The 21,724-nt window shown below is 44.3% G+C and overlaps 1 protein-coding gene across 2 annotated transcripts in view; it reads right to left on the reverse strand.

The window, feature by feature from the left end:
* The window catches only part of spock1 (SPARC (osteonectin), cwcv and kazal like domains proteoglycan 1), a 211,524-nt gene that overhangs the window by 43,852 nt on the left and 145,948 nt on the right, over window positions 1-21,724 (reverse strand). For both annotated transcript variants that reach the window (XM_029119541.2, XM_029119540.2), the window contains one exon: window positions 8,489-8,609. In XM_029119541.2, coding sequence (XP_028975374.2) covers window positions 8,489-8,609 — 121 coding nt within the window. The remainder of the gene's footprint in view (window positions 1-8,488; window positions 8,610-21,724) is intronic.

Below are 21,724 nucleotides of genomic sequence, written 5' to 3' on the forward strand. Positions count from 1 at the left end.
AAGAAGAGGGATGAAGTATGGTAGGGAATACACAATGTTGTTGGGCTATTGGCATCTTAAGGCCTTAGAAACCTGGTTAGTATACATGGCATCATGGACTCTTTCAAGTACATTTTCAAACGAAATCTGTCTGACTCTGCCAGGAGGCTAAAACTGTGTTGTAGTTGAATCTTCCAGGAGGACAGTGATCCAAATCATTCCTCTAGACCAGGGGTGTCCAAACTATTCCACGGAGGGCCATGTGTCTGCAGGTTTTCGCTCTCTCCTTGTACATGATTGACTAATTAGGTTACTAATTGGTTAGTTTCTAACCTCACCTGGTTGTTTAGGTGTGAACTGGGAAACAATTTATAGGAAAAACCAAAAACCCTGCAGACACTCGGCCCTCCGTGGAATGGTTTGGATACCCCTGAACTACACCCTAAAATAGCTCCCTGACCAGGTTTTTATTTTTTTTTCATGACCTAAACCCCATAGAAACCTTGTCGGGTGACCTTAAAAGGAGTAAGTGAGGACCGAGGACTCTGAAACATCCAGAGAGATTCTGCATGGATGAATGGTCTCAGAAACTCTCCTGTGTTCTGCCACCTTATCAAACAGAAGACGACTCAGCTGTTATCTGGGCCAAGGAAGGGTGAACAAAGTGTTGCAAGGTTTTACAATAATTGTGACAGACTTTACATGCTTTTGAAAAAAAGGACATGATTAAGAATGAGTTATTGGAATTGAACAGTTTTGTCCCGGTTAAAGACTAGATTGCTCTGATATTTTGTAACCAGATATTTCATGTCAATAAAGTCTATTGAATGAATTAAATTAAGTAAAAAGAGAGCCCAACAGTGAAAGATGAATAGAGGAAAAGAGAGAGAAAAGAGAAAGAGATATAGAGAGAAAAAGAGGTTAAAAAGTGAGACAGAAAGTGATATAGAGAAAAGGAGTGAAACAGTGAGACAGAGAGTGATATAGAGAAAAAGGAGTGAAACAGTGATACAGAGAATGATATAGAGAAAAAGGAGTGAAACAGAAAGTAATATCGAGAAAAAGGAGTGAAACAGTGAGACAGAGAGACAGAGAGTGATATAGAGAAAAAGTAGTGAAACAATGAGACAGAGTGATATAGAGAAAAAGGAGTGAAAACGTGAGACAGAGAGTGATATCGAGAAAAGGAGTGAAACAGTGAGACAGAGAGTGATATAGAGAAAAAGGAGTGAAACAGTGAGACAGAGAGTGATATTGAGAAAAAGGAGTGAAACAGTGAGACAGAGAGGGATATTGAGAAAAAGGAGTGAAACAGTGAGACAGAGAGTGAGAAACAGAGAGAGTCCAACCTAGTTAATAAAACACTACAATATAGTAAAATATTTAGTCAGAATTAAGCTAGCAGATTGAAATTTCTGTAAAATTAATCTCAGTATCTCCATTCCAATTGTCTGAGAGCCCTTTAGCTAAAAAGACCCAGAACACTGAACAAAATTGCCGGGCTTTAGAAACAATATTGGGAGTTAATCTTAATTTCCATTGGAAATGGCTTGTTTGTTTAGATGTTGTTGCATACAAATTGCATTATAATTACACAATGTAGCAGTAAAACTGCAGGCAATTACTTTGCACCCAATCAAAGATGGTCAACTATCATTGCTTCAAGTTGTTTTGTGTGACGTAGGCTCTATTCTCCACCATCTTCAGGGCTTTCATTAGATCCAGCAATCTGCCAACTACTCTACATGTTCCAAATGATCCAGAACAATAACAGTCCATTAACAACAGCTCTAATCACTTCAATTTAATTGTCTTGGTGCCAAGATGGCACCCGAGGCGACTATTATTATTCCAACTCTCAACCCCATTTGGCCAAATGATGTACTACATACACCCCTGGTTCAGTCTCTTCCTCCCGCTGGATAGTCCTTCATCAAGCCTCATCCACCAGGGCTTCTATAATGACTTCTCTAAATGGGAATCACATATCTGATTGTGATACGGGCACAGTCCCATCCCGGCCAGCGCCATGCAGCACAAAACCAGGCAGACACCTCGATGACTAAAATGATCCATCTCCCTAGCCGTGAAGCTAGCGTTAGAGCAACAGATTAGACATGGCACGCGCTGCCAACAAACCTACTAGTGAATGGAAAGCAATTAGGGCTGATAACGCAGTGTAATGTGAAACGCTGATGAGACGGATCAGCATCTCCTGAAGATGTTCCGCACTCCTGGCTCCCCCTTCTCTGCTCCTTGTCCACCCCTCCCTGCTCCTCCTCCCACCTCCTTTTCTCAGATATTCTTGAAGGCCCAGGAGAGAATTGTTCACGTGCATGTATGTGTGTGTGTGTGTGTTTGTGTGTCAAGTGTTTGAGGCATGTGTTTGGTGTGTGTTGAAGCGTGCACTTCCACAAGTCATGTGTTTGGTGTGTGTTGAAGCGTGCACTTCCACAAGTCATGTGTTTGGTGTGTGTTGAAGCGTGCACTTCCACAAGTCATGTGTTTGGTGTGTGTTGAAGCGTGCACTTCCACAAGTCATGTATTTGCGTCTGGGCAGGCAACATAAGGGAGAAGGACCACTTAGCCGTGCGCCTGACATGTGTGTGGTCAACTATGTGATCCCTGGTGAGTGGGTTTGTGCGTTACATATCAGGTTGTGATATGAAATGTGTTTGTGTGTGTGAATCTGTGTGAGTGTGTGTAGGCTTGTCTGTGAGTCTGTGTGTGTGTGTGTGTGTGTGTGTACGTGTATGTGGGTGTGTGTGTGTGTGAGTCTGTTTGTGAATCTGTGTGAGTGTGTGTAGGTGTGTCTGTGTGTGTGTGTGTGTGTGTGTGTGTGTGTGTGTGTGTGTGTGAATGTGTATGTGTGTGTGTGTGTGTGTGTGTGTGAATCTGTGTGTGGGAAGGGGAGTGCATTAGGATCACAGACCCCCCTTGGAGATCCTGCTGTGAAACTTTGACTCTCTTCCTAACCCAGCAGCAATCCTTTTGATCGACTGATCTCAAAGCTTACATTCTATGTATAGCTTGTTTAGACTACAGCAATTGTCCTGATGATGAATTCAAACAGCATTTACATAATATGTAAATACTAGTTTCTATTCATACTAGCAAAAGGAATCTGGGCCAAAGGCACCACACATGCACACACAGTGCTTTGGCCAGACCACTGACCTAGAAGACAACAACTCACTGACTATGTTGTTTACCTGGTAACTAACGTGCTGCTTTACCTGGTAACTAACACGCCCTCTGAATGGGCTAGTACATGGAGCAGGACTAGATTCCTCACTTCATCGCTCATTCCACACCAGACCACACTGAGCGAGACATCGTCTTTAGACCTCAGTAGCTGCTGGGAGAATTTGAGAATCTGACTTACGACAATTTACATTTTCACCCGTTAACATAATAATTTTTTTTAAATCTATGACGCAAATCAGAGTCTTGTTCATCTTAGTAAATCTGTTGTAGAGTATAAACAACATCTGTGGAAGATAGAAAGAAAGGCTCTTGTCTTTTTCAATTTGCTTTTGCTTGTTTATTGGTGTTAATGTATTTTTTTTTATGTTTCCCCTGGCATGAGCCTTTGAAGTGAATTGACAGAGAGATCCAGATATACAGACACATCCCCAGACCCAAGCTCTGGGGCTCTAGATGTTTTAGGGTCAGCCCAAGTGTTTTACAAACAGACATTAACACAACGCGCATGGCATTATTAAACACGTGCATTGACAACCAACAAGCACTTTGATTTCACGGCACACGCTTTCTTTCAATTGCACACAGACTCGAAAGTTTGTGTCTGGACGACCCCCCCCCCCAAAAACATATTTATATGCTATAAGTAATATTACTGCTGACACTATAACTACTACCACTTATAACAATAACAATATTCATATAATAATTGTAAACGTGATCTGTTTAAAATCTGTTTACTATGAAATTTGTCTCCTCCACATATGAAACCTAAACTTAACAGCAGGTAGGTTTCTGGGTTTGATAGAAAGTGACAAGTTTACTGTATAATTTACAGTTATTACATTCACGCAACAGTCGCTAGGTGGGACAATCACATAACAGTAATGACATTTCTCTCATTGAAGTGTCAGTGATGTCAGTGGTAGAAAAATGCCAGAGGTGAAAGAAGTTACATAAAGCGATTAAAAAAAATTTCCATGTGCTGCAAAGCAGAAAAATCTTTCTCTGACATTTCACAGGTTGTTTCCAGCCTAAATCATCGTGGATGATTCATTATAGATTGGTACAGCATAAAAAAAAAGAGTGATAAAATATAAAAATATAATAGTAATACAAAGGCATATTTTATCATTATTACTGTCTTTTTTTAAAGGACCGTCATACGATCCCCACACAAAACATAACCACCCCAGGCCCTCCCCAGTTGGAAACTCCCGGTATGAGCTGTCAAAAATCACATAAATCCTCGACAAATGTCACAAACACCAGAAGAAAAGAAATTGCCAAACTGTCCACAACAAAACCCCAATCTACAGAAGGAAGAACCCGGAGAAGACCCCCCTAAGCTAGATGGTTTTAATGCTCAAAAACATAAAACAAGCCCTTGAAAGCCCTCGGGTAGCAACACATTTAGGCATTGTTGCACAGCAATAGTTTTAGTTAGATGAACAAGCTTTGTTGGATGTATTTGTTTGTAAGGTAAGTGGGACACATTTCCGAATGATACTTCCCACAGCAACTGAGGTCTAAAACAAATATAACTCATTGTGTATTGGAGTAGGAAGAGCTGTGACATAGGAGGTCTGGTTCTGTAATTCCCTCCAGCTCATTAAACAAAATCGGGGGAAAACGAAAACGTTGTCACTGGAAAACATCTCCGACTGGCACCGAAACAGTTCCGTTATCACTAACAAAGGCACTTTGTTTGACAGAAAGCGTCATGTAAGCAACCAGGTGAGCCTTCCCGGGTCAATGGTCTGGTACAAGCAACGCACACATATGTGTTGAGCCTCGTGGCGCAGTGATAGTTTCTCCTTGCTAGTCTGAATGCTAATGCATAATTAGAGACAATCAGAGATATGCATGCATTAAAATGAGTTGTTAGGGCCGTTACAGTCAGGTAAAGGTGAGACACTGTGTACGTGGCTGACCTTCAGAGTTATGGTTGGACTACTGGCCTCTGGGTATTAGTTGTTTGGCAGAATGAGAACTAAAGGGACCAGCCTTGAACGAGGAAGGCTCTGGTCTGTATTAAATGGTAAGATTGCTTTGTTTTCTTCTCTGTGCTAATGATTAGAAAATTTAATGACGTGTGCGGAATGATTAGACACAGTTTATACACTCGGCTGTGACTGTTTTTCCTTGCCTGTATTTTTGAAAGCGTGCTGATGCGAACCCGTTGGGCTCTATCCTAGTAAACTATGTGCTTGGGCTTTCACTCAACGTTGTGTGTTTTAATTGATTCATAATGTGAAGCTCAACAGCGGTCCGTGAGCGCACTGTCCGCAACAGAGAGAGGAAATGGAGCTGCCCTTCTCAGTTCCCTGCCAAATGCATGACCGCATTAATGATACTAGAGCAAAAGAGAGAGAGAGAATAGATAGAAGGAAATAACGGTCAGCCTCCCCCTCTTCTTCTTTACCTCCCTCTATCTTTTTAACTCCATCTGTCTCTCCTCATTACCCTGCCTCTTTAGTGGTCTCGGTCCAGTTATCTCTCCATTTGATTGGTATCCTGGTGTGTGTCCCTCCCACCCCGTGTGTGTGTCTCCCACCAGTGTGTGTGTCTCCCACCCGTGTGTATGTCTCCCACCTGTGTGAATGTCTCCCACCTGTGTGTGTCTCCCACCTGTGTGTGTCTCCCACCAGTGTGTATGTCTCCCTCCAGTGTGTGTGTCTCCTAGCAGTGTGTGTGTCTCCCACCAGTGTGTGTGTCTCCCACCAGTGTGCGTGTCTCCCACCAGTGTGTGTGTCTCCCACCAGTGTGTGTGTCTCCCACCAGTGTGTATGTCTCCCACCTGTGTGTATGTCTCCCACCAGTGTGTGTGTCTCCCACCCGTGTGTATGTCTCCCACCTGTGTGAATGTCTCCCACCTGTGTGTGTCTCCCACCTGTGTGTGTCTCCCACCAGTGTGTCTCCCTCTAGTGTGTATGTCTCCCACCTGTGTGTATGTCTCCCACCAGTGTGTGTGTCTCCCACCTGTGTGTGTCTCCCACCTGTGTGTGTCTCCCACCAGTGTGTGTGTCTCCCACCCGTGTGTATGTCTCCCACCAGTGTGTGTGTCTCCCACCCGTGTGTATGTCTCCCACCTGTGTGAATGTCTCCCACCTGTGTGTGTCTCCCACCTGTGTGTGTCTCCCACCAGTGTGTCTCCCTCTAGTGTGTATGTCTCCCACCTGTGTGTATGTCTCCCACCAGTGTGTATGTCTCCCACCTGTGTGTGTCTCCCACCTGTGTGTGTCTCCCACCAGTGTGTCTCCCTCTAGTGTGTATGTCTCCCACCTGTGTGTATGTCTCCCACCAGTGTGTGTGTCTCCCACCAGTGTGTATGTCTCCCACCTGTGTGTATGTCTCCCACCTGTGTGTGTGTCTCCCACCAGTGTGTGTGTCTCCCACCTGTGTGTGTGTCTCCCACCTGTGTGTGTGTCTCCCACCAGTGTGTGTGTCTCCCACCAGTGTGTATGTCTCCCACCTGTGTGTATGTCTCCCACCAGTGTGTGTGTCTCCCACCAGTGTGTATGTCTCCCACCTGTGTGTATGTCTCCCACCAGTGTGTGTGTCTCCCACCAGTGTGTATGTCTCCCACCTGTGTGTGTCTCCCACCTGTGTGTGTCTCCCACCAGTGTGTCTCCCTCTAGTGTGTATGTCTCCCACCTGTGTGTATGTCTCCCACCAGTGTGTGTGTCTCCCACCAGTGTGTATGTCTCCCACCTGTGTGTATGTCTCCCACCTGTGTGTGTGTCTCCCACCAGTGTGTGTGTCTCCCACCTGTGTGTGTGTCTCCCACCTGTGTGTGTGTCTCCCACCAGTGTGTGTGTCTCCCACCAGTGTGTATGTCTCCCACCTGTGTGTATGTCTCCCACCAGTGTGTGTGTCTCCCACCAGTGTGTATGTCTCCCACCAGTGTGTATGTCTCCCACCAGTGTGTGTGTCTCCCACCAGTGTGTATGTCTCCCACCAGTGTGTGTGTCTCCCACCAGTGTGTGTGTCTCCCACCAGTGTGTGTGTCTCCCACCAGTGTGTGTGTCTCCCACCAGTGTGTATGTCTCCCACCAGTGTGTATGTCTCCCACCAGTGTGTGTGTCTCCCACCAGTGTGTGTGTCTCCCACCTGTGTGTGTGCCGTCAGTCTCCTCCCTCCACAGGCCTCCAGGTTAAACCCCTGCAGTGTGCGTGTGTGTGAGCGCTCATTCTGTCCTATTGTTTTTCACTTGACGCACACAACACCCCCACCCCCACCCACACACACACACACACACACACCCACACACACACACACACACACACCCACACACACACACACACCCACACACACACACACACACACCCACACATACACACACACACACCCACACACACACACACACACACACACACACTCACTCACTCACACGACACAGCTGGCGGCATTCACAGTGGGAAGGAGGATTGACGTGGCCAAGGACACGGTATCACCACAGCCCAGGATGTCACATTGTAGACAACCACTCCATCCTCAGTTTAAATCACACCACAGGCTAACGCACACAACACCTGCAGCATCCCACCGCCTATCAGGCTGCCGTGGTATCATGGCCGAAGCGCTGCTTTGAGTGGCGCGGCGAAACCACAGCGGAATGTGTTTCTGATGTGTTCGCTGTGGTTTCAACCGGGTTAATGGAGTGGTGGTATCTACTCCACCAACTCAGACACTGCTCTGTTTGTCTCTTTATATCCGGGGGGGGCGTTAGTAATTATAAGCAACGAGCACTTACACCCACTTAACGGCCGCTGCATAATTGATATTTGTTTGTATTAAACTGTAGAGAGGAGGAAGAGGCACGGGATCAAACACTAACGATGGCCTGCACCTCCCCGTCCTCCTATTTCTCCCCCCTTCTCCGCCTCACTGGCTTCACTTGCGGAGGGGGGATTCTACGCCACAGCCTGTTTGGCTCCCTCCTCCTCCTCTGCGTTCTCCTCGTCCTCCATCTTCACCCTGTCAATCAAACTCCCTCTCAGGGAGCTCTGCCTCGGCCGCAGTAATATAATGAAATCCCATGCAGAGCGCATGTGTCCTGGATTATGACGGCCGGAGAAAGAGTACCCTCCAACATGTCGACTTGCGAATGATCCGCATCAGAAGGCGGGTGGTGGGCGTGGATGAGGCGAACGACAGGGCATGCCGAACGGAACTTAAGAGGAAGACGATTATGTTAGCACGCCTTTTGTCAATTTATGTTTCTTTCACCATTCAAAGGACCATTTGAGTAGCTCTGTGCTGGAGTGCTTTGTCACGTCTTTCCAGGGGGCTCCAGTCTCACCTGTGTGTCGGCTGCTGGCGGTTGATGTTAATGCAGATGGCTGTCTGGTGGTCCTGGCTGACACACGCCTTGTGGGGAGGGCAGCGCACCTTCAAACACGGTTCTTTAGTGGCGTCCAGACCTGTGGGGAAAGAGGAAGGACTCAATGAATAGTGATCAAATCGTTGGCAGCCACACAACCGTTGGCAGCCACACAAAGCTGAAGCTGAATCATACATGGAGAGAAGAGAGTGGGGCAACGAAGAGTGTAAGACGCACCTTTCAATCATTCAGACACAAGAAGAGAAAAAAGGCAAAGGAGTCCGATAAAAAAAAGAAACAGAGTAATATCGGCCTCACAGTATTCCAACATAGTTCTGTGACAAATGGCTGCAATCGCCATTCAGCAATAAGCATTTTTGTCAATGCCAGCTACCATAAAATAGAGAGGAGCGAGGGGAGCGAGTGATGCGGGGAGCGGGAGGAGGTGGAGAGAGAGGGAGAGAGAGAGAGTGACAGATTGTGTGTGCGACTGTAGGACCCCAAAAAGCACCAGGATCTGAATGATATGAAAAAGTGATGGTTGCAATTCTTAATCTTCCACCCTCTACCAAAAGCTAGATACTTAACCACCCCCTCTCTTGCCATTCCAACAGTCCACAGTCCCACACCCCAAGAAAATATGCTTGCATTTCGAGACGTATGAATGTTCAAGAGAGTAATAGATATAGTAAACATTTTCGAGAGAGACCGTTTAGGACCTGCAGTACTGGAACTCTGGGTAAAGTAGTTCCGCCGTGTCTGCGCTCAGACAGATCTTCACTGGAGCGCTATCACCGTGCATGCAAGACACAGGTGCTTGGCGTCCAAGGTGACAGAGATCAAAGACATATTGGCTCTGAGTGTTCCGGGTTTTCTGTCATTTCACGCTACGCTAACGACCCATACCCACCAACCTCAGACGGAGACAGAGGGGGAGTATGGGGGGGGGTTGGGGAGGGGACTGAAAGAAAGAGAGAGCTACATTAAGCGAATAGGGGGAACCGTGGGGGGAAATTAGTAAACTGAGCTTCCCTGACAGTAGAGAAGAAGGGGACACGCAGAACACATAACGAGAGGAGTTCAGTCAGGCTGTGATCCTTATAACACCGCCTGCCTGTACCACAGCAGTTATCTCATGACAAAAAAAAAAAAGGCACACAAGCGTACAACAATGACACCGACCTAGATCAAAGAAGGCACATGAGAAGGGGCTTGTCTTTATTTCCAGGAAAACAGCACGCACTAATAACCTAAAAACAACTTCAAAGGACGCTGTGCTTGTGGTATCTGGATCCCTCAGAGGACTCATTAAGAGATGTCTGATAACTTCACAAGACAAGAGGTGCCAGTTCTCAATGAGCTCACTAACAGGGCGTTGTTTGGACCGTGTCTGCTGTGCGACGACTGAACTGACCCTGAACACCCACCTGTGGTAACGTACTGTTATGTGCCGCAGGATTGTTGCCATGGTCACTATCCTTCTACAAGACGCCCCAGCCCTTTGATGACCATAAGTGGAACGGGGCTAATGCCTTTAAACAGAAGCTAATTATCGTGTTGTCAAATTATATTACAGGCGTTTTGAAATACAAAAACATGGCTAAAGGAAGCTAATATTTAGTAGAAAATAACGAGGCCATCATAGTATCAAATGCACTTTGACAGATGGCAATGTTGTTATTAGCTAGCAAATCCCCTCAAGAATAGCTAGTGATGCTAACGTAAGCTAGGTAGAATTTGGTGAAATGTAATAAATAACTGCATATGAAATGAATCTGATGACATCAAACCAAGGATAAAAGGTTTAGCTACTAATTACTTGCCTTCTTCAGTGTTGGTATGATGTTTTCTAACCTTAGTAATGCACTTTAGACAAAATCTTTATCAGCTCTGATTACAGTAAGCATTGTAAGCAAGCATTCCCAAAAGGAATGTTCAAAACAGAGACCGTCTGATGACATGTGAGATCTATGAATATGTGAAAGAGTGAATACGTGGGTCTGATTGGGGTAGACTCACATTTAATGGAATACTTGAAGATAGGCATGCATGCAGACATGAATATTTTCTGTGTGTTATAAAGCGGTTTGTCATGTCAGCGACTTTCATTCAAATGCAGGCTTAAAGACTGATAACTCCAGCTGTCAGGGATTGTCTCCTCAATCCCCCACTCTCTGTCTCTCCCTCTCTGTCTCTCCCTCTCTGTCTCTCCTTCTCTCTCTCTCTCCTTTTCTCATTCTCCCTCTCTTCCCTTTTCTCATTCTATCTCCATTTCTCTAACTCACTCGCTTTCTGAGACTGAGAGACATGACACGGCAATCTTTTTCCTGATATCTGTCCATTTTCTGGCGTTGGATGGAGGTGGTGTGTTTATATCTTATTTATATAGCTGTAGCCTTGGCTCTGCCTCACACTGCTGCAGAGCAGGGTGAAACTCATCTGATCTCACTCCCCACGGAAAATGACTTTGTGGCCGTGAGGGAAATAAGACATGAGAGTAGGATGAGAAGGAAGAGAGATGGAGGAGAGGGAGAGATAGATGAGAGGGGGAGGAGATGGAGCAGAGGGAGAGATAGATGAGAGGTGGATGAGATGGAGGAGAGGGAGAGATGGGTGAAACGGGGATAAGGGGTTAGAGGGCATGACAGGAAAGAGATGAGCGTTTGAGAGGAGAGGTGAGAGGATTTAGAGAGGGATGAGAGGAGGAAAGAGAGGTGAGAGGAGGAGCCAGATGAAAGTGGGGTGAGAGGAGGAGCGGGACAAGTGAGGCGAGGAGAGATCAGAGCGGCTGGGAGCAGGAGAGAGAGGGTATGAGGAGGAGAAATAGTTGAGGGACAGATGAGAGGATGTTCGGTTGTAAATATGAGTTGATCGGCCTAGATTGCCTAGTGGTTAAGAGCTGAACAGTTAAAACAAATCTGTTGTTGCACCTAGAGGTACTTAACCCTAAATACTCCCGTAAGTGTTCAAAAACAAAAAGAGAAAACAAACATTAGTAATTTATGTTGTTGCTTTGAATTTTATATATTCTGGATTTGGAAAAGGGAGGTGTAGTACATGCTACTTAAGCAAGTCAAGAGGAGGTGTGTAATCGCAAATGTACTGTGACTCACAGTAGTTCTTAGGCATGAATAGATGGGAAAGATGGAAAGGGTCATCGGGCAGGAGGTTGGAATCAAACACGTGCCTGGGTCAGAGGCTTGGACCGCAATACAATCCCAGGACTCTCATCCCACTTCAAATGTTGTTATGAAGCAAGAAGATTTTGTGGAATTCCCAGAAAGAAAACGTGACCATATCAGTCAATATTTAAGCTGGATAAAGTTTAGTTTGTTAACTATTTGATTGTATTTGTTTAAGATGCTACCATTTACATGCACCGTAACCCCACAAAGTGTTTTCGCAAGTCTCGTAAAAAAAAAGAAAGAAAATAAATTCAAATTGAACAACCACTTTGGGGGCTTAGGAGTACTTCTATTCTGTATTGGAAACACTCCATGTGAATCAAAATCACTTCCACTGTGTGTAAATTCAAACACCCTTCAAACACCAGCCATTAGTATAAGTGCCCTACTTACAATAGTTTCAGTACATAATCATGGTGTTTTGAGTCTTTGCATTTTACCAGCATTACTTACATTCATATGATTATTATTATTATTACTGAGATATTTAAAGGGCCACTGTGTAGAATCCTGACTCTAATGTTTATAAAACTGAATTTAAACAATAACATGACTCCTTCCTTTACTGAATGAGATTGGAATAGTATTAGCTAGTCCAGGGTAGTTTATGGTGGGGGGTAATACTGAAACATACCCTTATGTTTCTAAAGGGGAGTATAAAGAGACAACACATGAATGCACAGTGATACATGGACCAGCGTATACATTTACATGGGGATTATCTGAATATTCTTGTTTAATTTTTTTGTTGAAACAACTTAAAACATTAATTGCAGATGTCTTCTAGTCATTTATGCTTGCATTTATGCTAGTAGGGCAGTTAATATCTTACATATGGCCCCTTGAAGCTAAACAGAATCTCTCTCCTCTCATCTTCAGTGGTGTTTCATAGTTTTGATATCTTTTCTTTCCTTGATTTCTGGTTCTTCTTGTTTTGTGCTTTGTGTTTTTTTTTTGTGTCCTTGGGTTTCTTCAAGGGCGCTTAAAATCCAATGTATCATTATTATTATCTTCCTAAATCTACCCGCTGCCTTCAACTCAATGAACCATCAGATCCTCCACTTTGTCAGTTTTGGGTATCCCAGGGTCTGCATGATACCATGCAGGCATCTCTTACCAGGTGATGTGAAGAGGCCTGGTGTCTGCTCACTGGGCTCTCACTACAGGTGTCCCCCAAGGCTACGTTCTAGGTACTCTCTTCTTCTCTTTAGACTCTAAGTCACATGGCTCTGTTATATCCTCACTTGGTCCGTCTTAAGTCTGCTATGTGGATGACACTTAAATTCCTTCATATTGACCTGTTTGGACACCCAAGTCAGGACACGCACCTCTGTGTGCACCACCTCAAGCTTAACCTTGACAAGACAGAGCTGCTCTTCCTACAGGGATGTCCACTCCAAGACCTGTCTACTCCAAGACATGTCCATTACAAACCCAACATACCTATCCAAAAGTCTTGGCCAATCTGATCAGTCAAAACTCTTCTCTGTTCTTTCACCACAATGTAGGAACCAGCCTTCCCTTGAGGACAGGACAGCATAGATCCTGTCCATGTTCAGAAACTGTCTGAAACCCTAACTTTTCAAAAAATATCTTTAAAAAAAAGGTTACATTAAACACGACAGGTGATGAGAGATGAGCGCAAAGAGGAAGTTGCTTAGAGCAAATACAACCCAGATCTATAAAACATACAAAATACACAGGCACATACAGCACACTAACAGAAAAGACACAGACAAAAAAGAACACTAACAGAAAATACACAGACACAAAATACACAGACAGAATGTGTGGCGGGAAACCATTCTTATACATTACATATAGCAAAACAGAAGGAGGAATACAGAAACGAGACAAAGAGATGAAAGCTTGGGATAATGGAGGAAAAGCTTGGGCTGAAAGCGGAGGGTAAGGAAGAGGAAAAGAGAGACAGAATAGCTTTTATCTCTCTATTTCAGCCTGTGGTTGTTTGCCAATCCATCAATACTAATGAAGGAGCAATGCACCATACTTTCCTCTCTGTCCTCCCTTTCACTAGCCCTCTCTCACTCTCCTTCTGTCCTCTCTTTCACTAGCCCTCTCTCACTCTCCTTCTGTCCTCTCTTTCACTAGCCCTCTCTCACTCTCCTTCTGTCCTCTCTTTCACTAGCCCTCTCTCACTCTCCTTCTGTCCTCTCTTTCACAAGCCCTCTCTCACTCTCCTTCTGTCCTCTCTTTCACAAGCCGTCTCTCACTCTCCTTCTGTCCTCTCTTTCACTAGCCCTCTCTCACTCTCCTTCTGTCCTCTCTTTCACTAGCCCTCTCTCACTCTCCTTCTGTCCTCTCTTTCACTAGCCCTCTCTCACTCTCCTTCTGTCCTCTCTTTCACAAGCCGTCTCTCACTCTCCTTCTGTCCTCTCTTTCACTAGCCCTCTCTCACTCTCCTTCTGTCCTCTCTTTCACTAGCGCTCTCTCACTCTCCTCTCTTCCACGTTCATTAACTGTCTCTCAGTCACTATCCCAATCTCTCATTCCTATCTCTACCTCCATCTCTCAACATATTGGTTATATTTTATTTGGATAGTCAAAAGAACCATCTACAGATGCTCTACAGAAATTCATACTATCAACAAAATATCAAAAACAAAGTAAACACTCGCTAAGGTTTAGGTTAGGGTTAGGTTTACAGTAAATGTTAAGGTAAGGGTTCGGGTTAAGGTTAGAGTAAGTAAGTACTCAACTGAAATGTTACTTATAGTCTGTAGACCGTCTGTAAAGCATCTGAAGATTCACTATCCAAATAAATAGTTACCAAATCTTTTGCATCTGTCTTTGCTCTTTCAGCTTGCCCTACATCCATGACCTTAAAGGGTTCACAACCCTGACACTGCATTTGTCTCTCTACTCCTCCTCCCCCTCCCACTCACTGTGTCAAATAAAAAAGAAAGATTTACTCCGATTTCTCTTTTCTGACCCACAGTTGCCATAGCAATGCTATCTAGCGATGTGATGAGGAAGTCTCTGCAGAACAAACAAATGGAGCGGCGCAGAGAGAGAGGGAGACGCTTAATGACAAATGAGGAGGGTCTCCGTTAGGTAAAACCAATACTGATTCATCAGAAATGTCTCAGTGCAGTTTGGAGAGAAAGATCGGGAGCGTATGTGTGTGTGTGTGTGTGTGTGTATAGGGGCAAAGTGGGTTGAAGTACCAAGTGACAGCTGTAGAGTGGCCACCAACGGAGAACCCAACTAGAATGAACTGTGTCTAACGACTAGCATTCACTTCTCTGAGCGCATCTAATATGTTACTCTGTGTTTAATAACTGCACTTCTCTGAAATGTATGCACACACACAACTCCCTAACACCCCTGCCCCATAAACACACACACACACACACACACACACACACACACTATCCCATCCACACAACCACCTCTCACACGTCCTGTCATTGTCCTTCTCTGAGTGCCAGGCTGAATGCCTGACTGACAGCCCCTGGGTGCAGTCATGCCAGCTTGTGGATGGGCACAGATGGCACGGAGTTGGCAGGTACAGCTGAGGGTGACCACTCACATTAGGAGGCCTGTGGCACTATAACAGTCTTACATGATCAGACATTTTACCTGAATTCCCCACCACAGCCCATTGTATAGCCACAGTGTAATAGCACATGTTTTATAATGTACCTGTATTTAATCAGGCAAGTGTGACAGAACAGATTCTTATGGGAGCGATGAGGGTTTCCTGTCTCGCTTATGGACAGAAGCACTGATTCAGGGATTTGATCCAGAAGGTTTTGGGTCCAACCACTAGGCTATGGTTTCATACCCATTCCACCGTCCCGTATCAAACAAAGGGTTTCACATTTACTGACATCTTCAATCATGACTTTCGTAACTTCAATTAATTCATGCTTTAATAATATATATACAGCTCCAGAAAAAAATTAAGAGACCACTGCACCTTTTTCTTTCCTTTCCAAAAAAGTTGAAAAGGAAGGTTTTGAGTGAGGAACAGAAGACCACTGCAAATTGAACGCTTCTGTTCCTCACTTAAAACCTTCCTTTTCAACTTTTTTGGAAAGGAAAGATAAAGGTGCAGTGGTCTTTTGCTGAGCTGTATTTGTGTTTTTACTTATACAGTGGGGAGAAGTATTTGATACATTGCCGATTTTGCAGGTTTTCCTACTTACAAAGCATGTAGAGTTGTTATCATAGGTACACTTCAACTGACTGAATCTAAAACAAAAATCCAGAAAATCACATTGTATGATTTTTAAATAATTAATTTGCATTTTATTGCATGACATAAGTATTTGATCACCTACCAACCAGTAAGAATTCCGGCTCTCACAGACCTGTTAGTTTGTCTTTAAGAAGCCCTCCTGTTCTCCACTCATTACCTGTATTAACTGCAACTATTTGAACTCGTTACCTGTATAAAAGACACCTGTCCACACATTCAATCAAACAGACTCCTACCTCTCCACAATGGCCAAGACCAGAGATCTGTGTAAGGACATCAGGGATACAATTGTAGACCTGCACAAGGCTGGGATGGGCTACAGGACAATAGGCAAGCAGCTTGGTGAGAAGGCAACAACTGTTGGCGCAATTATTAGAAAATGGAAGAAGTTCAAGATGACGGTCAATCTCCCTCGGTCTGGGGCTCCATGCAAGATCTCACCTCGTGGGGCATCAATGATCATGAGGAAGGTGAGGGATCAGCCCAGAACTACACAGCAGGACCTGGTCAATGACCTGAAGAGAGCTGGGACCACAGTCTCAAAGAAAACCATTAGTAACACACTATGCCACCATGGATTAAAATCCTGCAGCGCATGCAAGGTCCCCCTGCTCAAGCCAGCGCATGTCCAGGCCCGTCTGAAGTTTGTGGCCTAGCCAGTCTCCAGACCTGAACTCAATAGAAAATCTTTGGAGGGAGCTGAAAGTCTGTATTGCCCAACGACAGCCCCGAAACCTGAAGGATCTGGAGAAGGTCTGTATGGAGGAGTGGGCCAAAATCCTCTCCTCAATACTGTGCAGTCGTCCTGTCCCCTTTGCAGAAAATCATCCCCAAAGAATGATGTTTCCACCTCCATACTTCAGGATGGTGTTCTTGGGGTTGTACTCATCCTTCTTCTTCCAAACACGGCGAGTGGAGTTTAGACCAAAAAGCTCTATTTTTGTCTCATCAGACCACATGACCTTCTCCGGATCATCCAGATGGTCATTGGCAAACTTCAGACGGGCCTGGAGATGCGCAGGCTTGAGCAGGGGGGGTCCTTGCGTGCGCTGCAGGATTTTAATCCATGACGCCGTAGTGTGTTATGATAAAAATTACAGACCTCTACATGCTTTGTAAGTAGGAAAACCTGCAAAATTGACAGTGTATGAAATACATGTTCTCCCCACTGTATGTAGATGTTGATGTGTCCATTTTGTCCATTAGTTTCTAGTAGACCATACAATTAGCCCAGTTAATAAATACTGAAATAATATTCAAAAGCAACAATTATTTTTAACTGAATATATGTTTACATGTGATAAATTCCTGCAGAGAGTCAAAGATATCTACAGACACTGAACTACCTAAAACGGCCACTAGATGTCTTGTGAAAGATAACAGAAACCCCTTGAAAGATTGCATAGAAGAATTCAGGTAGTTTGCTGATAGACTGACCATTAAATACTGTAATATAACATCCCTTTGCATATGTCATCCAGCAGTTTAACATGCCAGTGCATAGCCAGTCTCTAAAAAACACAAGGAAACATTTACAAAATGTGCTTCTCTACAAAGTCTCTGTTCCAAACTAATAGCAATGTGCTTGGAGGAAAGGGCAGGGGTGTGTGTGTGTCATATAAGGTTATGTTTATTTCAACCATTGAGGGACAGAGAAAGAGACAGAGAGGGTGGGGGAGATGGGAAGATAGGAGAGATCTCTGATCTAACCCTGTCATGGCTGGGTGTCCATCTGTCAGGCAGACCTCTGCTGTTTGACCCCAGTCACCTCAGCCATCCAGTCTACCACTGCCTGAGCACGGAGGCCTGGCTGGAACGCAAACACTCACACACACACACACAACCATGAACGTAAAGGCTGACACACACACAAACACACAACCATGAACGTACAGGCTGACACACACACAAACACACAACCATGAACGTACAGGCTGACACACACACACACACACACACACACACACAACCATAAACGTACAGGCTGACACACACAAACACACATACACACACACACACACACACACAACCATGAACGTACAGGCTGACACACACACACACACACAACCATGAACGTAAAGGCTGACACACACACACACACACACACACACAACCATGAACGTAAAGGCTGACACACACACAAACACACAACCATGAACGTACAGGCTGACACACACACACACACACACACAACCATAAACGTACAGGCTGACACACACACACACACATACACACACACACACACACACACACACAACCATGAACGTACAGGCTGACACACACACACACACACACAACCATGAACGTAAAGGCTGACACACACACACACACACACACACACACACAACCATGAACATACAGGCTGACACACACACACACACAACCATGAACGTACAGGCTGACACACACACACACACACAACCATGAACACACAGGCTGAAACACACACACACACAACCATGAACGTACAGGCTGACACACACACACACACAACCATGAACGTACAGGCTGACACACACACACACACACAACCATGAACATACAGGTTGACACACACACACACACACACACAACCATAAACGTACAGGCTGACACACACACACACACACACACACATATGATCACACACACACATACACACAAGCGTTCCTTTTCTGTTCAACTTCTCTATTTTCTGCTGACACATGAGCACATGGCTGAGGTTCATCATTAAAGATGTGCTCCATCATGGCGGTCAATGGACTGTTAAACTGAGGACTAATTTGACGCCAGCGTTGTTTATCTCTACTATCGTTTCACAGTGTCTTGCAGAGAAAGATGGTCTGTGGATTTCTTGTTATTGGAGGAGGCATTCAGTGAGTCGATTTCACAAATGAATTGGCAATTTACCTGGCTGAGAGGAGCTCTCATGTGGCTGATAATGGTGCTGTTTAGCCCCTCTACCCTGTCTAAGTGATGTCAATATGTTTCTTCACATCTGTCACAAACACACAGACACACGCGCGCACACACAGGAATTAGATCTGAAGGCGAAATGTGGCTGTTTTAGTTCCAAGACCAGCCACTGGAAAGGGTCTGAATGGATTTGGCAACTGGATGGAACACTGACACTATGTGAATAAATAACACACTCCAAAACATTTCCTGTTCACAAGGTGGAAGCAGTAGATTCTAATTAAATGACACTAGTTGGCAATCTGTTTGGGGTTGAGTCACTGATGGCGATGGTCGAGTGGTAAGAAACAAACTGCGGACTATGAGCATTATGTTTTCAATCCCAATACTATGCAGTGTTTTATGCAGGATAGTGCATATTATTCTATTTTAGTTTTTCTCCTGTGGATATACAGTGGTCAGAAGAACTTCAGTAGGTCAATGTTCAGAGTTCATATGGTCTGATTGGGTTTAATAATGCATTGGCCTGCATGGCTGTGGTCTGTGAAGCAGAACTGACACTCTAACCTCCCCTGTCCAAGAGGACCTGGATAATTCAAGCTTTACAAACAGGCCCATTACCGTTTAACAGCTACAGCCAATCCTTAACTACTGGTAACAGGAAGCACATAACAGCAGCACTTTAACGTTCCATTATGGAAAAAGGTTAAGAATGCCCTAACTCCTACCCGAAGAAACGCTGTGAGACGCTTTATGTTCCACAGTGCCTTTATGGATAATATCCCCCCAAGAGAGATAAAAAAATAAGAAAATATATTTAGATTTAATGTCCTCATGTTGCTGGACTGGAGCTAGAGTGGAGTAGAATGATTGGAAAATAAAGATGGATAGAGTCCAAGAGGAAAGGTCTTTCTGCCAACTGCCCTGCTGGAGTAGAGCGTTCTGAACCCTAATTAATAGCTGCTCAGTTGTATGCAGTGTATGTGTGTGTGTGTGTGTGTGTGTGTCAATTAGTCAGTCTATGTCAGTCAGTGTGTGTGTGTCAATTAGTCAGTCTATGTCAGTCAGTGTGTGTGTGTCAATTAGTCAGTCTATGTCAGTCAGTGTGTGTGTGTCAATTAGTCAGTCTACGTCAGTGTGTGTGTCTATTAGTCAGTCTACGTCAGTGTGTGTGTCTATTAGTCAGACTATGTCAGTGTGTGTGTCTATTAGTCAGACTATGTCAGTGTGTGTGTCTATTAGTCAGTCTACGTCAGTGTGTGTGTCTATTAGTCAGACTATGTCAGTGTGTGTGTCTATTAGTCAGTCTACGTCAGTGTGTGTGTCAATTAGTCAGTCTATGTCAGTCAGTGTGTGTGTGTCAATTAGTCAGTCTATGTCAGTCAGTGTGTGTGTGTCAATTAGTCAGTCTATGTCAGTCAGTGTGTGTGTGTCTATTAGTCAGTCTACGTCAGTGTGTGTGTCTATTAGTCAGTCTACGTCAGTGTGTGTGTCTATTAGTCAGACTATGTCAGTGTGTGTGTCTATTAGTCAGTCTATGTCAGTGTGTGTGTCTATTAGTCAGACTATGTCAGTGTGTGTGTCTATTAGTCAGTCTACGTCAGTGTGTGTGTCTATTAGTCAGACTATGTCAGTGTGTGTGTCTATTAGTCAGTCTACGTCAGTGTGTGTGTCTATTAGTCAGACTATGTCAGTGTGTGTGTCTATTAGTCAGACTATGTCAGTGTGTGTGTCTATTAGTCAGTCTACGTCAGTGTGTGTGTCTATTAGTCAGACTATGTCAGTGTGTGTGTCTATTAGTCAGTCTACGTCAGTGTGTGTGTCTATTAGTCAGACTATGTCAGTGTGTGTGTCTATTAGTCAGTCTACGTCAGTGTGTGTGTCTATTAGTCAGTCTACGTCAGTGTGTGTGTCTATTAGTCAGACTATGTCAGTGTGTGTGTCTATTAGTCAGTCTACGTCAGTGAATGTGTCTATTAGTCAGACTATGTCAGTGTGTGTGTCTATTAGTCAGTCTACGTCAGTGTGTGTGTCTATTAGTCAGACTATGTCAGTGTGTGTGTCTATTAGTCAGTCTACGTCAGTGTGTGTGTCTATTAGTCAGACTATGTCAGTGTGTGTGTCTATTAGTCAGACTATGTCAGTGTGTGTGTCTATTAGTCAGTCTATGTCAGTCAGTGTGTGTGTCTATTAGTCAGTCTACGTCAGTGTGTGTGTCTATTAGTCAGACTATGTCAGTGTGTGTGTCTATTAGTCAGACTATGTCAGTGTGTATGTGTGTGTGTCTTTTGTCAGACTATGTCAGTGTATGTGTGTTTGTGTGTGTGTGTGTGTGTGTGTGTACAGAGTAAAGATACTGAACCTCTTAGCAGAGTGGGCGTGACAGGAAAACATACAGGAAATTAAAGAGTTTCTGAACTGCTGTCTTAATGATATGAATAAGAATCATAATAAATGGTAAAGATAAGGGAGATGTGCAATCAACACATTTAACCTGACAGGTTGGCTCAATATCAGTAAGAGAGCTCCAATACCCATTAGCAGGCATATAAAGCACGTATAACAATGATCGGATACTAAGCATTTCTATGAAAGCTTATTGTTCTAGACCCATCACAGCCCTAGCAGATTTGCTAAAGCAACACTTCAACCCGGGCTGACTTCAGGTGGTGTGTGTCATGTTTGAGAACGTTTTAGTGAGATTTAATTCACATTTAATACTCATTAGTTGGGTACATGGTGTAGATTGCAAGGCAACCGAGATCTGAAAAATCTATGTATTCATGTTATGGTTCATTTCATTTTGAAGCATCCATGTTACGTCCATCACTCACAGTACATGCAGTTTTCTGTGTAGTCACGGTTGTCCTCATTTGATGTATTTGTAAAGTGACATTGCTATCCACAGAG

Source organism: Esox lucius, chromosome 4 (genome assembly GCF_011004845.1).
Source record: "Esox lucius isolate fEsoLuc1 chromosome 4, fEsoLuc1.pri, whole genome shotgun sequence".
NCBI lineage: Eukaryota > Metazoa > Chordata > Actinopteri > Esociformes > Esocidae > Esox > Esox lucius.